Source organism: Bos taurus, chromosome 24 (assembly GCF_002263795.3).
Source record: "Bos taurus isolate L1 Dominette 01449 registration number 42190680 breed Hereford chromosome 24, ARS-UCD2.0, whole genome shotgun sequence".
NCBI classification, from domain to species: Eukaryota; Metazoa; Chordata; class Mammalia; order Artiodactyla; family Bovidae; genus Bos; species Bos taurus.
In genome coordinates this window covers 45,620,147-45,634,305 of record NC_037351.1, presented here as the reverse complement: position 1 = coordinate 45,634,305, position 14,159 = coordinate 45,620,147, and the positions used below count along the sequence as shown (strand labels likewise).

The window sequence follows — 14,159 nt, the reverse complement described above, 5'->3', positions numbered from 1 at the left end:
TTTGAACCAGTCCATTGTTCCATGTCCGGTTCTAACTCTTCCTTCTTGAGCTGCATACAGGTTTCTTAGGAGGCATGGTAAGGTGGTCTGGTATTCCCATGTCTTGAAGGTTTTTCCAGTTTGTTCGATCCATGTAGTCAGAGGCTTTAGTGTAGTCAGTGAAGCAGAAGTAGATGTTTCTCTGAAATTCCCTTGCTTTTGCCGTGATCCAATGGATGTTGGCTATTTTATCTCTGGTTCCTCTGCCTTTTCTAAATCCAGCTTGTACATCTGGAATTTCTTGGTTCATGTACTGCTGACACCTGATTTGATGGATTTTGAGCGTTACTTTGCTAGCATGTGACATGAGTGCAGTTGTGTGGTAGTTCGAGCATTCTTTGGCATTTCCCTTCTTTGAAATTGGGATGAAAACGGACTTTTTCAGTTCTGTGGCCACTAAGTTTTCCAAATTTGCTGGCGTATTAAGTGCAATACTTTAACAGCATCATCTTTTAGGATTTGAACTAGATCAGCTGGAATTCTGTCAACTCCACTAGCTTTATTCATAGTAGTACTTCCTAAGACCCACTTGACTTCACACTGCAGGATATCTGGCTCTAGGTGAGTGATCACACTATCTTGGTTATCCAGGTCATTAAGACCTTTTTTGTACAGTTCTTCTGTGTATTCTTGCCACCTCTTCTTAATATCTTCTGCTGCTGTTAGGTCCTTGCCATTTCTGTCTTTTATTGGGCCCACCTTTGCATGAAGTGTTCCATTGATATCTCTAGTGTTCTTGAGATTTCTAGTGTTTCCCATTCTGTTGTTTTCCTCTATGTCTTTGCGTTGATCACTGAGGAATGCTTTCTTATCTCTCCTTGCTATTCTCTGAAACTGCATTCAGCTGGGTATATCTTTTCCTTTCTCCTTTGCCTCTCACTTCTCTTCTTTTCTCAGCTATTTGTAAGGCCTCCTCAAGACAACCATTTTGCTGTCTTTCAGTTCTTTTTCTTGGGATGGTTTTGGTCACCACCACCTGTACAGTGTTATGAACCTCTGTCCGTAGTTCTTCAGGCACCCTGTCTAGCAGATCTAATCCCTTGAATCTATTCGTCACTTCCATTGTATAATCATGAGGGATTTGATTTAGGTCATACCTGCATGGCCTAGTAGTTTTCCCTATTTTCTTCAATTTAAGTCTGAATTTTACAATAGGAGTCATGATCTGAGCCACAGTCAGCCCCAGGTCTTGTTTTTGCTGACTGTATAAAGCTTCTCCATCTTCAGCTACAAAGAATATAATTAATCTGGTTTCAGTATTGACCATCTGGTATTGTCTGTGTATGCCAGTATGTTCTCTTGGCAAAGAGAACTCTGTTAGCCTTTGCCCTGCTTCATTTTGTACTCCAAGGCCAAGCTTGCCTTAGGTATCTCTTGACTTCTTACTTTTGCACTCCAATCCCTATGATGAAAAGGGTATCGTTTTTTATGTTAGTTCTAGAGGGTCTTGAAGGTCTTCATAGAACTGTTCAATTTCAGCTTCTCAGCCTTAGGTAGGGGTTGGGGCATGAAAAGTGAAAGTGGAAAGTGAAAGTCACTCAATCGTGTCTGACTCTTTGAGACCCTATGGACTGTAGCCCTCCGTGCTCTTCTGTCCATGGAATTCTCCAGGCCAGAATACTGGAGTGAAGCCGTTCCCTTCTCCAGGGGATCATCCCATGAACCCAGGTCTCCTGCATTGCGGCAGATTCTTTACCAGCTGAGTTACCAGGATTGGGGCGTAGACTTTGATTACTGTGACGCTGAATTGTTTGCCTTGGAAAGGAACCAAGATCATTTTGTCATTTCTGAGGTTGCACCCAAGTACTGCATTCTGGACTCCTGTTGACTTGTAAGGGCTACGCTTTTTCCCAAGGGATTCTTGCCCACAGTAGTAGATATCACGGTCATCTAAATTAAATCTGTCCGTTTGCATCCATTTTAGTTCACTGGTTCCTACAATGTCAGTGTTCACCCTTGCCTTTGCCTTCTCCACCACATCCAGTTTACCTTGGTTCTTGGACCTAACATTCCGGGTTTCTACGCGATACTGATTTTTACAGCGTTGGACTTCACTGTCACCACCAGACACATCATCCACAACCGGACACCAGTTCCACTTCGGCTCACCCTTTCATTCTTTCTAGTTATTTGTCTGCTCTTCCCCAGTAGCGTTGTTGTGGTTCAGTTGCTAAGTCATGTCTGATTCTTAGCAACCCCATGACCGCAGCACGCCAGGCCTCCCTGTCCCTTGCCATCTCCTGGAGTTCACCCAAATTGGTGTGCATTGAATCAATGATACCATCCTACCATGTCATCCTCTGTCACCCCCTTTTCCTCCTGCCCTTAATCTTTCCCAGCATCAGGGTCTTTTCTGAGTCGGCTCTTTGCATCAGGTGGCTAAAGAATTGGAACTTCAGCTTCAACACCAGTCATTCCAATAAATATTCAGGGTTGATTTCCCTTAGAATTGACTGGTTGATCTCCTTGCTGTCTGAGGGACTCTCAAGAGCCTTCTCCACCACCACAATTTGAAAGCATCAGTTCTTCGGTGCTCAGCCTTCTTTGTGGTCCAACTCTCACATCTGTACATGACTACTGGACAAACCATAGCTCTGACTATACAGACCTTTGTTGGCAAGTGATGTCTTTCCTTTTTAATACACTGCCTAGGTTTGTCATAGCCTTTATTCCAAGAAGTAAGCATCTTCTAATTTCATGGCTACAGTCACCGTCTGTGGTGATTTTGGAGCTCAAGAAGAGAAAATCTGTCACCTTTTCCACTATTCCCCCTTCTATTTGTCATGAAGTGGTGGGACCAGATTTCCAATATACCCTAGTAGCATATTGAACACCTGCTGACCTGGGGGGCTTATCTTATGGCTTATCTTATCTTATCTTTTTGCCCTTTCATATGTTCATGGGATTCTCAAGAATACTGAAGTGGTTTGCCAATCCCTTCTCCAGTAGACCATCTTTTTCTGAACTCTCCATCATGTCCAATCTATCTTGGGTGGCCCTGCCCCGCATGGCTCATAGCTTCATTGAGTTACACAAGCCTGGATCCATGTGACCATTTTGGTTAGTTTTCTGTGATTGTGGTTTTCATTCTGGGGGCCATGGGACTGTAGTTCTTGCTCCTTCTGTCTGCCCTCTGATGGATGAGGATAAGACGCTTGTGCAAACTTCCTGATGGGAGGGACTGGCTGTGGGAAAAACTGAATATTGGTATGGTGAGCAGGGCCATGTTCTGTAAATCTTTAATCCAATTTTCTACTGATGGGTGGAGCTGTGCTCCCTCCCTGTTAGTTGTTTGGCCTGAGGCGGCCCAGGCTCTATGGTAGGGCCGGAGTTGTCCTCCAAAAGGACTTATGTGACACAGGCTTTCCAGAACTACTGCTGCCAGTGCCCCTGTGGACAGTGCCACAGTCCCTGTGGCAGTCCATTGTTGACCAGCACCTCCACACAGGACCCTCAAACACTCACAGGCAGGTCTGGCTAAGTCTGGGGGGGGTCACTGCCCCTTTACCCTGCGTCCTGGTGCGCACAAGTATTTGTGCCCTCCAAGAGTCTCTGGAGGGTGTGGGGTTTGATTTAAATGTGATTGCACCCCTCCTACCGACTCATTGCCTCTTCTCTTTTGTCCTTTGACGTGGAGTATCTTTTTTTTGGTGAATTCTAAAATACTCCTGTCAGTGGCTGTTCTTGCAGGAGAAGATGAGCACGTCCTTCTACTCTACCATCTTGATAGGATAGTTCTAAAAAATTGAAATAACTTTAGTTTTTTTTTTTTTTAAACCTCAATAAATTCTTATTTTTCACATCTTTGCTGAGAACCAGTAAAACTCTATCAAAGACCAGATTTCAAGAACCACTGAATTAATCAATTGCTCCTTCCTTAGCATGCAACCGATTTGGTCATTTCTCATATTTTATCTTACTTTTGGTGTTTCTTTTATAAATATATATCTTTTCTTCTTCCAGTTGATTTATTAACAGATTTGTGTCATCCTGTTTTTATGGTTTTGTGCAGATGAGACCTGCAGCCCTAGTGTCAAATTATGTATGTTTCTGGATCGGAAGAACAGAGAAGGGTTACAGCTCTGGGGAGGGATGGTCCACAGAAGGGGGCTTGATGTGCTTCAAGAAAAGCCCCAGGGGTGGAAGCCATTGAATTTATTTTTGATGAGAACTGGAGCATTGAAGCATAAGTGGCATAGAACATAGCCTACCAAAAAAAGCTCTGAACCAGCAACAAACTAATTCAAGTTTGATTCTTTATGAAAAGCTTGAGATTCTTAGTTATTTTTTTGACATTTTTCCCCCATCCTCCTCAGTTTCAATTGAGAATTTTGAGTTACAGTGTTAGTTGTAATAATATTCTCTTTATCAAATACCCAGGATATTTGTAATAAAGTGTCTGCTGTAGAAACCTATAGGGGCAAATAAATCTGTTGACCACTCTTAATTTTTCTTAGTTTGAAGGTATGCATAAGAATGAAGCAATAAGCCAACAGCTTCATGTTTTGCGAAAAGAAGTGAAGCAGTTGCAAGCAGAAGCTGCTAAACCACCATCACTTAATATTGTGGAGGCCGCTGTGCATGCTGAAAACTTGATTACGTAAGTTTTGAGGGCGTTATAATTTAAAATACTAGTTAGTTACTAGGAATCACACGTGCTACTATCCCCCCAGTCACCTACTAATTAACTAGTATAGAAATTAGCAGCCTTTGGACCAAATCTGACCTGCCATCTATTTTTATAAGTAAAGTTTTATTGTGACGTAACCATGCCCGTGTACTTATTTAATGTGGATGGCTTTTATGTTCCAATGGTGGAATTGAATGTTATGACAATTTATAGCCCATAAAGCATAAAATATTTACTGTCTGTCTCTTTATAGAATAATTTTGCTGACCCTTGAATTAGGAGGTGATACATTACATTAGAATTTAATCTGGAGAGATTTAGTGCTTAAGCTTTATATTAAAGGCACATTTACTCAGGAAGTCATCATCATTAGTTCAGATTATTGAACAAAGTTTGCAGTGGAATTGCTCAGGGCTCACAAGTGTAGTTGCCGGCTTGCATTTGACCATCCATGGTGGTTTCTTTTGGAGCTCAAAGCCACCAGGATATTACCTAGTTGACTCACCAGCAGCTAATCCCCCTGTAGATTAGGATGGTGGTGTGGATGGGGTCATTGAGACCTTTTGTGGGTTAGATTGGAAGGGTCTGGGAAGGAGGAGGAGATAAGGTGAACAAGAGGTTGCTGTTTCTTTTTCTAGAAAAGAAACTCAAAACAGAGTAAGAATTAGAAGAGATATCTTTTATACTAGGATCTTATTCTATACAAAAATCTTCTTCTTCAACCAAAGTCATTGTTTTAGATTTTAAAATTTAGAGAAATCAAAGTTCTTATTTTTAAAAACATGTATTTATGTAATATACAACATTGAGTAATATTTGAATTAATTGGATAATTTGGAAAAATTAGATGTAAAATTGTGGATTACATACAACTATGAAAATATTTAATGTTAATAAAGGCTGATTTTCCTCCCTCCAAGAGGACATAAAATCATTTCTGTATATTGAAAATAAGTTGTTGGGCTTCCCTGTTGGCTCAGGCAATAAAGAATCTGCCTGGAATGCAGGAGACCCAGGTTTGATCCCTGAGTTGAGTAGATTCTCTGGAGAAGGGAATGGCTATCCATTCCAATATTCTTGTGTAGAGAATTCCATGGATAGAGGAGCCTGGTGGGCTGCAGTCCATGGGGTCACAAAGAGCTGGACATGACTGAATGACTAGCACACTTTGACTTTGACATATGAAAATACTTAATGTTAATAAAGGCTAATCCCCCCACCCTCACTCCAGGAGGACATAAAATCATTTCTGTGTGTTGACAATAAGTTGTTGGGTCAAGTTGTAAGCTATCCTGTGAAGTATTTCTAAAATGACATTTGTGTGGGGCTCTCAGGACTCTTAAGGATATTGCCTGAGAAATGAAGAGTATCAGAGAAACACCGAGGGTCTGAATTCTCTTACTGTAGACCAGTAGCCTTACCAGTGTTTTCCCACAGGGCCCTAGTGAATGCCTACCAGTCGCAGCCCACCCCTGGGGTTCAGAAGGTTGGCATCAGCCTCTTCTTTACTGTTGTGGATTATGTCAGTGATGAGACCCAGCGTCATCCTCCCACAAGGCAGTTCTTTACTTCATGCGTTGAGATCTTGGGACAGGTAAGGTTATCCTGTGTTTTTAGCCTTATTTACGTATGATGAGTCCCTGCAGTGTCCTCATTAGATATAATCAGGGTTGACTCCACACTTAAAGGTTCAGAGTCTTACCTAAGTTAGAAGCCCCTTTGAATTGTTTACTTCTCAAGATGTGGTTAGAATTGCTGGTATGGAATTCTGCTTTTCAGAAAGAAATACTAAGTTATTAGTATATGAAAGTCTCCAGGGAGATGTCAAATTCTATTGTATGCTGTTGGTGTTAATAATAGTATTACTGAGACTATTGTTTATAAAATGCTTTTTGATTCATTATTTTATTTCATCCTTTCAATGACTCTCTGTGATTGATAGCATTTCAGTGTTAAAGATGAGAAAAACTAGTCTCTAAAAGATTGAGTGACTTGGCTAAGAAATACAGCTGGTGAGCCCTGGAGACAAGAGGGACCCCAGGTCTTCTGACTCAACATTCAGTGCTTGTTCCACCTCTCCACTGCTGCCTCTCAGTTGCTACTCACAATTTATTTACTTAACTCTTAAATATATGGATATTTAAAAAGGACAAGGGCAATGAATCCATGCAGACTTATGAAATGTGTCATTAAAGCAAGGAATGCCACTTGCTGTAAAATATAGAAATACTAATTAACCATGTACTTTCTTCCAGATTCAATTAAATGAGTGGTTATTTATTGGATACTTTTAGGGAGGTGATGCTGAGCAGATATTAAAATAGATTTTTTAGAAATGTTTTTCCTAATTATGAAATTGATGAATGCTTATTATAAGCAATACAGACTGTAAAAAGTATAAAGAAGAGAAATTTCTTATAATCCTAATCTGGAGATACTGGTTACATAGCTAACATTTCATTTTAGTTGATCTTGTGTGTCTCTGAGGTCTATAGGTATGTATGTGTAAAAATGGTTTATCATTCTTATATATAGATAAAGAAATAGGGATACACACTTAAAAGCTAGCATATGCTATTTTTTTATTCAAGCACATTTTAGACATTATTCCTTGATAATAAATAAAAACCTGTATCATGCTTTTTAATATATAGTGTTCCATGGTACAGATATATTGTAATGTACTGAGCCAGTGCTCTCTGGATGAATATTTAGGTAGGTTGGTTGTTTTGCTGCTGTAAGCCTGAACTAAATATTCTTACATACCTTTGTGAAATTATTAGACTGATTTTTCTAGGATAATTTCTTAGAAGTGTAATCACTATGTCAAAAGGATTAGCATTTGATGTATATTGTCATACTGTCCTCCTGGGAGGTTTATACCTATTTACATTGTAATAACAGTGTTCAATTTATTATTCTCCATGTTAGAACTAACATTAGGACTGATCATTCTTTTTAGGTCTTGCTAATCTAATAAGGGAAGTGGTGCTTTCTGATTATTTTAAGTTGTATTTCTTTAAGTACTAGTTCAATTGCATGATTTTTCAAATGATTTAATAATTTTTTGTGATTTTTCTGGTTTTTGTTTTTTGCACGTTTTCTGCTGGGAAGTTTCTTGCTTTTTGATTGCTTTGAAGAGCTTCTCAGACTGTTAACCTGGTGTCTGGAATGTGTTATAATTTTTCTACTTTGTCGTTTTTCTATAATTTTATGATTTTTTTTGCCATATAGAAGTCAAAGTTTTTATATATTCACATCTATCAGTCTTATCCTTTATTATTTCTGTCTCTTATCAAATTTATCCAAGCTTTCGTAACTCTGAGATTAAATATCAGCTTATATTCTAATACTTTTAAACATTAGAACAAATTAAAACAAGGTGTATATTAATTATGAAAGTTAGCTTTTTAAAAGTATTTAAAGCATATCTCAATAAAATCTACAACCTAGAATCTTTTGTTTTTCTTTTTCTTGACGTAATGCAGAATCATTTTAGATTCTTAGTAATCAAGGTAGGTACACTGCAAATTTCTGGATTCAGATTATCCCAGTATTTTAATCTTTTAAACATTTGCTTTGACTTGTCCAAACGAAATGAATGGATTAGCCAGAATTTTTAATATAAATTACACTGAAAGTGATAGATTTATCTGTGTCAATTTTAGATTTCTTTTGATTGTTTCATATTTTCATTTAGAAAAAATTCTGTTAGCTGTATATACTATTCCTTAAAACTTGGTTGCTCAAAGAAAAGTTGGGGAGGGGAGAATTTGAAGACATTTTCCCTTTTCAATTGTTTTTAGGTATTTATCAGTGGCACTAAATCAGAATGCAGAAAAGTCCTTGAGACCATTCTGAAGAACAGAAGGCTTTGCTCCCTCTTGTCTCCTTTCTTCACTCCCAGTGCTGCGCCCGCGGAGTTCATCCAGCTCTATGAGAAGGTGGTGAAGTTTCTGCGCGAGGACAACAGTGATATGATTTTCATGCTGCTGACCAAGGTGACGTGTGACTCAGTCCTGACGTTGTCATTGAGCTGTGGGTACTGCTGCTGTTTCCCTGTGCCTCAGAAATGCAGGGCCCTTGGAGCTCTGTCTCCAGGGGGACTGGAGGCAGACAGGCCCTCTTCACGTTTGATGTCATCTTCAAGTAGTCCGATCCCTTAGCTGCTGCTTCTGGATGCATTGATTACATCATGTAGGACAGTCTCACCACATGTAGTATAAAAAAGACCAGCTCCCAAGCTCTTTAGAAACTTCCTACAGTTTTGAAATATTCATAATAATAATTTGGTACATCCTTCTTTTGAATGTGTCCTGAATTTATACCTTAATTGTGTTTGATAATTGAGTTGTTAATGTGTCAGATGTCACCAGTTGAGAAATTCAGAGCCTTAGCTATCTTGCTTTTAATACTTCTCTGACATCTATAAGTCATAAAACCTGGACATTTTTTAGGACCTGGAGACTGATTGCAATTTTTAGTAGGGAAAAGCATGTTTTATAGTTTGGGATTCTGGAAGGTGAGATCAGCACCCTGACTTTTCATTAACCAATGCCGATTTAGAAACATGGCCACCAGAAGGAGATGGTTCCATTGAGTAGCCACTTGTTTGTGGCAGCGTGACCAGTGAAGAACTACACAGTTCTGATCCTTGTTTTGTAGGGAAAACTTACCAACAATATCCTTAAATTGTAAAAAAGCTCGCGGAGCTGAAAACACTGCCTCTGCGACCCCAGAGAGTGAAGTAGAGATGGAGACATAATGGTACTGTTAGTTATTGGACTAGATTCTTTTAAGTGTATAAATTTTAGTTTCAGTCTTTATGAAAAGCTAAATACTAGGTAAACTTTGACTTTCAAACTACATTGCACATAATTTGCTCTATTGCAATCAACTTTCTAGTGTAAATAAAACTGCTTCTTATTTCTTTTTCTTTTTAGTTCGATCTTAAGCAATGGTTAAACTCCACTAAACCTCCTCTGTCTGATCGTACCAGGCTTCTGGAGTCCATTCATTTGGCACTTACTGCCTGGGGCCTTGAACCAGATGAAGATATTTTGATGCCATTTAATCTTTTCTGTAAGCACTGGACTTACCTTCTTCTCTACCAGTTTCCTGACCAGTACAGTGACATTCTCAGGCTGCTGATGCAAAGTAAGTGTCTTAATTGTGACTGATTAGATCGCAGTGAATGTTCAGTATGACATTAACCATTCCACAGATGTCATCCAAAAATGTAAAAATAATACAAGCATGCAGGAGTTTAGAATTACTAATCTTCACCCAAAATGCTCAATGAATGATGCCCTAAAGGTTGCTGTCTGTAAAAATTGTCTGTTGTCAGGTTGGGCCCTAATTGGGCAGCCACCTCATGCGAAGAGTTGACTCATTGGAAAAGACTGATGCTGGGAGGGATTGGGGGCAGGAGGAGAAGGGGATGACAGAGGATGCGATGGTTGGATGGCATCACTGACTCGATGGACGTGAGTCTGAGTGAACTCCGGGAGTTGGTGATGGACAGCCTGGCGTGCTGCGATTCATGGGGTTGCAAAGAGTCAGACATGACTGAGCGACTGAACTGAACTGAACTGAACTCTTAGACATTGGAGTCCACAGTCCTGTGCGCACCCCTTTACTTTGATTTTGCAGCTGTCTTGACTGACGTGGGCCTGCTTACTCTGATGACTATAGATTTGGGAATAGAAGGAAATTTCTCCTTTACAATGTGCTTAATATACCAGTTGGTTTCTTTCTAGTGTCAAAATGGTAGATACATTTAGGGTTCCCTCTCCCTAATTTTTTGACTCTTGTATTTTGCAAATGAATTTTATCCCAGTATAATGATACACTGTTTTTATATTATCCAAGAGAAGGAACAACATTAAATTTCCCAAATTCCCACTGTTTTATCCCCCTCCTGCAGTTTTCCATCAGAGTGTTGGAGAAATAAAGAGTGCAGGCTTTTTAATTTTTGAAATTTCACTCGGCAGGAATTTTATTGAAATTTGAAAAATGAGATAGTATTTATTCATGTAAGCTTCATACTGTTTATTGATGTAATGGAAAACTAAATTTTGCATTATGTCAAATCTTTGTGTTACTTTACGGAAATAGTTTTATGAATTAGCTAATGATCTTATGTATTGGACTACTTGAAGAATGTATAGTCTAATTTTCAAAGCCCTTCAAAGAGTTCAATGTTTCCTATAGCGGCAGGTTGCAAAGTGGGTGGGGAGTGGTGGTACAGAAGTGCACTTGTATAATTTTTAATGCTTATTTACATAGCTAAGTTTTACTCCTAAGTTTTCAAAATTTGATTAAACATATATTATGGATTTTTCCCCTGAAACCTTTTATTTTATTTTTTTAAATATTTATTTATTTGGCTGTGTCAGGCCTCAGCTATGGCATGCAGGATCTTCCTTGGGTCTTGCAGGCTTTCTAGTTATGGCTCACTAACCCAGTTGCCCTGCGGTATGTAGGGTCTCGTACCCTCACCAGGGATTGAACCCGCATCCCCTGCACTGCACGGTAGACTCTTAACAAAGCACTGGATACCAGGGAAGCTTCCTTCCCCGAAACCTTTTAAAGAGATTCTAAATTGTTTATACAGGCAACCACTGACTTGGATTGAGCAGAAAAGTTTTAATTCGCAGGAAAAGTAGTTCAGTTACAGGCTTAAGGCCAACAGTGCCACCTCTGTCAGACTCCGTGACCTCCAGCCTCCTGGTGTTCCATCCCTCCCTGGCCATCATGGCAGTGTTCCCAGGGCTTTACCCATTGCTAATCTGTCTTCATTTGCCCTGGGTGAGCCCACTGCAATTTCCCCTGGCTTCACTGCCATCTTCTTGGTGTGCGTGACTCCATCCAGACCTGCCCTTCTGAGCCACTGTAGTCTCCTTGATCCAGGCCACTTCCCAGTGGTAAGGGCATGAGGGCGTAGGTTCCTGTCCTCTGGGAAGTGAGTTTTGCAGGTAGCTGAGTGCTGGTTGGTAGTCTCTACTTTTGCATACTGTCTCTGTGTTGCTTTAGGTTTTGCCTGTTACAGGAGTAGGGTGTTAGATGAGTATGAGACGTCTTCTAAAGAGAGCATAGACTCTGCAGTTGTATTCTGTTCCATGGTTCCTTTGTTTCTCTCACATTGTCCAGCCAGAAAGATGGCACCTTTACCATTCCCCAGTCAGGGGCTCACAGATTCCAGCTCAGATGGCTCTGCTGTGTTCACTCCCATCAGGGTTCCTGAGAATAAGGAAAATCAGGTGTCCACGTGCACAGATCTTTCAGTAGGTTCTCTTAACTTTGGTCTCTTTGCCACAGACCTTTATGAATATGTTTTGGATTTTTACATAACGCTCATTCATTCGTAAAGTACATGTGTTCTTCGATTCACGTTGAAAAGTTAGTTTGTGAAGGATGCTGACTTGCTGTCCTCTGTCCACGCCCTGTAAGGCTCTGCTGAACAGCTGCTAAGCCCCGAGTGTTGGAAAGCCACCCTGAGAGCCCTGGGCTGCTGCACCCCAGGCTGCCAGCAGGGGGCAGCTTCTGTGGAGAGCACGGTGCTTCAAAGTTCTCCTGATGTGCTCTTGTCCGACAAGCAGGTGTGTAGCTCTTGCCTCTGTAAAGTTTCTATATGTGTTTCTTTTTCATTTCCTTTGTTTTTTTTTAAACAACTGGAACACATTTAAAATTTATATCTAAAAATGCATCTTTTATCTCCAAGAGCCCTGTGCTTTCCTTTGTCAGTCATCTCCTGTTCCCTCCGTCCCCTGCCCCTGTCTCCATGCCCCCGTGCCTGGATCGCCTTTCTCTCGTGCCTCAGTCTGACTCTTGCTCCTCGGTTCCTGAACAGCCCAGGCCCAGCCCGTTTGTATCTCCCCTTGCCACCTTCAGCCTCCTGCTTCACTGGCTCCTTTGAGTAGGTTTCACACAGTTGTCCCCCAGAGCTGTCAGCTTCATCAGTTTTACATGATGTGAGTTCACATGAATTTATATGAAAAAATGGTTTCTTTGCTTTTGAAAAGGATTTTGAAATCTGTTGATTTACTTTTCATATGCTATATACCTTTGTAATTCGATTATAAAGTCAAAGCTCTTCATCTCAGCCTACTGTAGTATTCTACTGAAAGCACATATTCAGTAAGCATTTTTAAAAATTGGTCATTTTTTTCCAGGTAATGGAGACTATACAGTGGCTGTCAAACTTTTTTTATAAGCTTCGGTTGTCCACATTGGACTTTAAAAGTTTTGGTTTATTCTCAAAATGGAGTCCTTACATGGCAGACATGAAGACATTCTTGGGCTATCTTGTAAAAAGGCTGCTTGACTCAGAAATGGCCTGCTTGGCCCAAGACCCATCTGCCAGCAGCAAAACAGGTAATATGCCTTTAGAGCAACATAGAGCTTAGGTGTTTTGACCTTCCATCAGGAGAGACTTGAATAGACACTAAAATATTTAAATCTTGGTGATAAATCTATATCTGAGTGTTACGAAGAAAAAATAGGAAATAGACAGTGCAAGTGTGAACCCATATGTGTCATACCTGTTCTCACTTACATAGTGGGTGCTTGCTTCACCCGCTCTTTGTAAGGTGAAATACAAAGATAGAGGTTTCAGTCTCCAATTCTCTCTTCCTATTATCTCATTGAGAGTATTTAAGTTTTTATTTTTAAAAAATGTGTGTTATAAAATTATCTCTGACATTGTATTATAATAAAACTTATCCAATTACAAAAAATTTATTGCAGCAAATGAAAACTGAAGCAGGCTTAGTTAAACATGTTTTTTCTGTATCACCATAGGTTTTTAAGTATATAGATAATTAGATTTTCTAGTTACCAATGATACTGATAAAACGCCAACTTTGTTTCTTTTTTTTCTTAATTGAAGTATAGTTAGTTGATGCACAATATTATATAAGTAGCAGGTATAGAATATAGTGATTCACAATTTTTAAAAATTATTCTCCACTTAATAGTTATTATATAATATTGGCTCTGTTTCCTGTTATACAGTATAACCTTGTAGCTTATTTTATAACTGCTGGTTTGTACCTTTTAATCCCCTGCTCTTACATTGCCCCTTCCCCCTTCCTTCTCCCACTGGTAACCTCTAGTTTGTTCTTGTATCTGTGAGTCAGCTTCTTTTTTGTTATAGTCACTACTTTTATTTTTTGGATTCCACACATGTGATATCATACAGTGATTGTCTCTCAGCATAACGCCCTCCACGTCCATCCACGCTGCTGCAGATGGAAACTTTCGTTCTTTGTTATAGCTGAGTAGTATTCCACTGTGTGTATATGTGTGTATACCAGATGTAGATACCGCATCTTCTTTATCCGTTCTTCTGTTGCTGGACACCTAGATTGCTTCCATATTTTGCCATTTTTAAGTAATGCTGCTGTGAACTTTGTGATGCATGGTATCTTTTTGTTTTTTTTTCGGATATATACCCCGGAGTGTAATTGCTTGGTCATACGGTAGCTGT

The 14,159-nt window shown here is 39.7% G+C and overlaps 1 protein-coding gene across 4 annotated transcripts in view; it reads left to right on the top strand.

Annotated features, from left to right (window-relative positions):
- EPG5 (ectopic P-granules 5 autophagy tethering factor) overlaps nt 1–14,159 on the top strand; it is a 132,037-nt gene that overhangs the window by 81,916 nt on the left and 35,962 nt on the right. For all 4 annotated transcript variants that reach the window (XR_009492740.1, XM_005224332.5, XM_003587790.6 and 1 more), the window contains exons 28-33: nt 4,497–4,639; nt 6,107–6,263; nt 8,476–8,670; nt 9,613–9,826; nt 12,122–12,270; nt 12,844–13,045. Coding sequence is in view for 3 of the 4 variants with exons in the window: in XM_005224332.5 (XP_005224389.1) it covers nt 4,497–4,639; nt 6,107–6,263; nt 8,476–8,670; nt 9,613–9,826; nt 12,122–12,270; nt 12,844–13,045 (1,060 nt within the window). In the remaining variant the exon portion in view is untranslated. The remainder of the gene's footprint in view (nt 1–4,496; nt 4,640–6,106; nt 6,264–8,475; nt 8,671–9,612; nt 9,827–12,121; nt 12,271–12,843; nt 13,046–14,159) is intronic.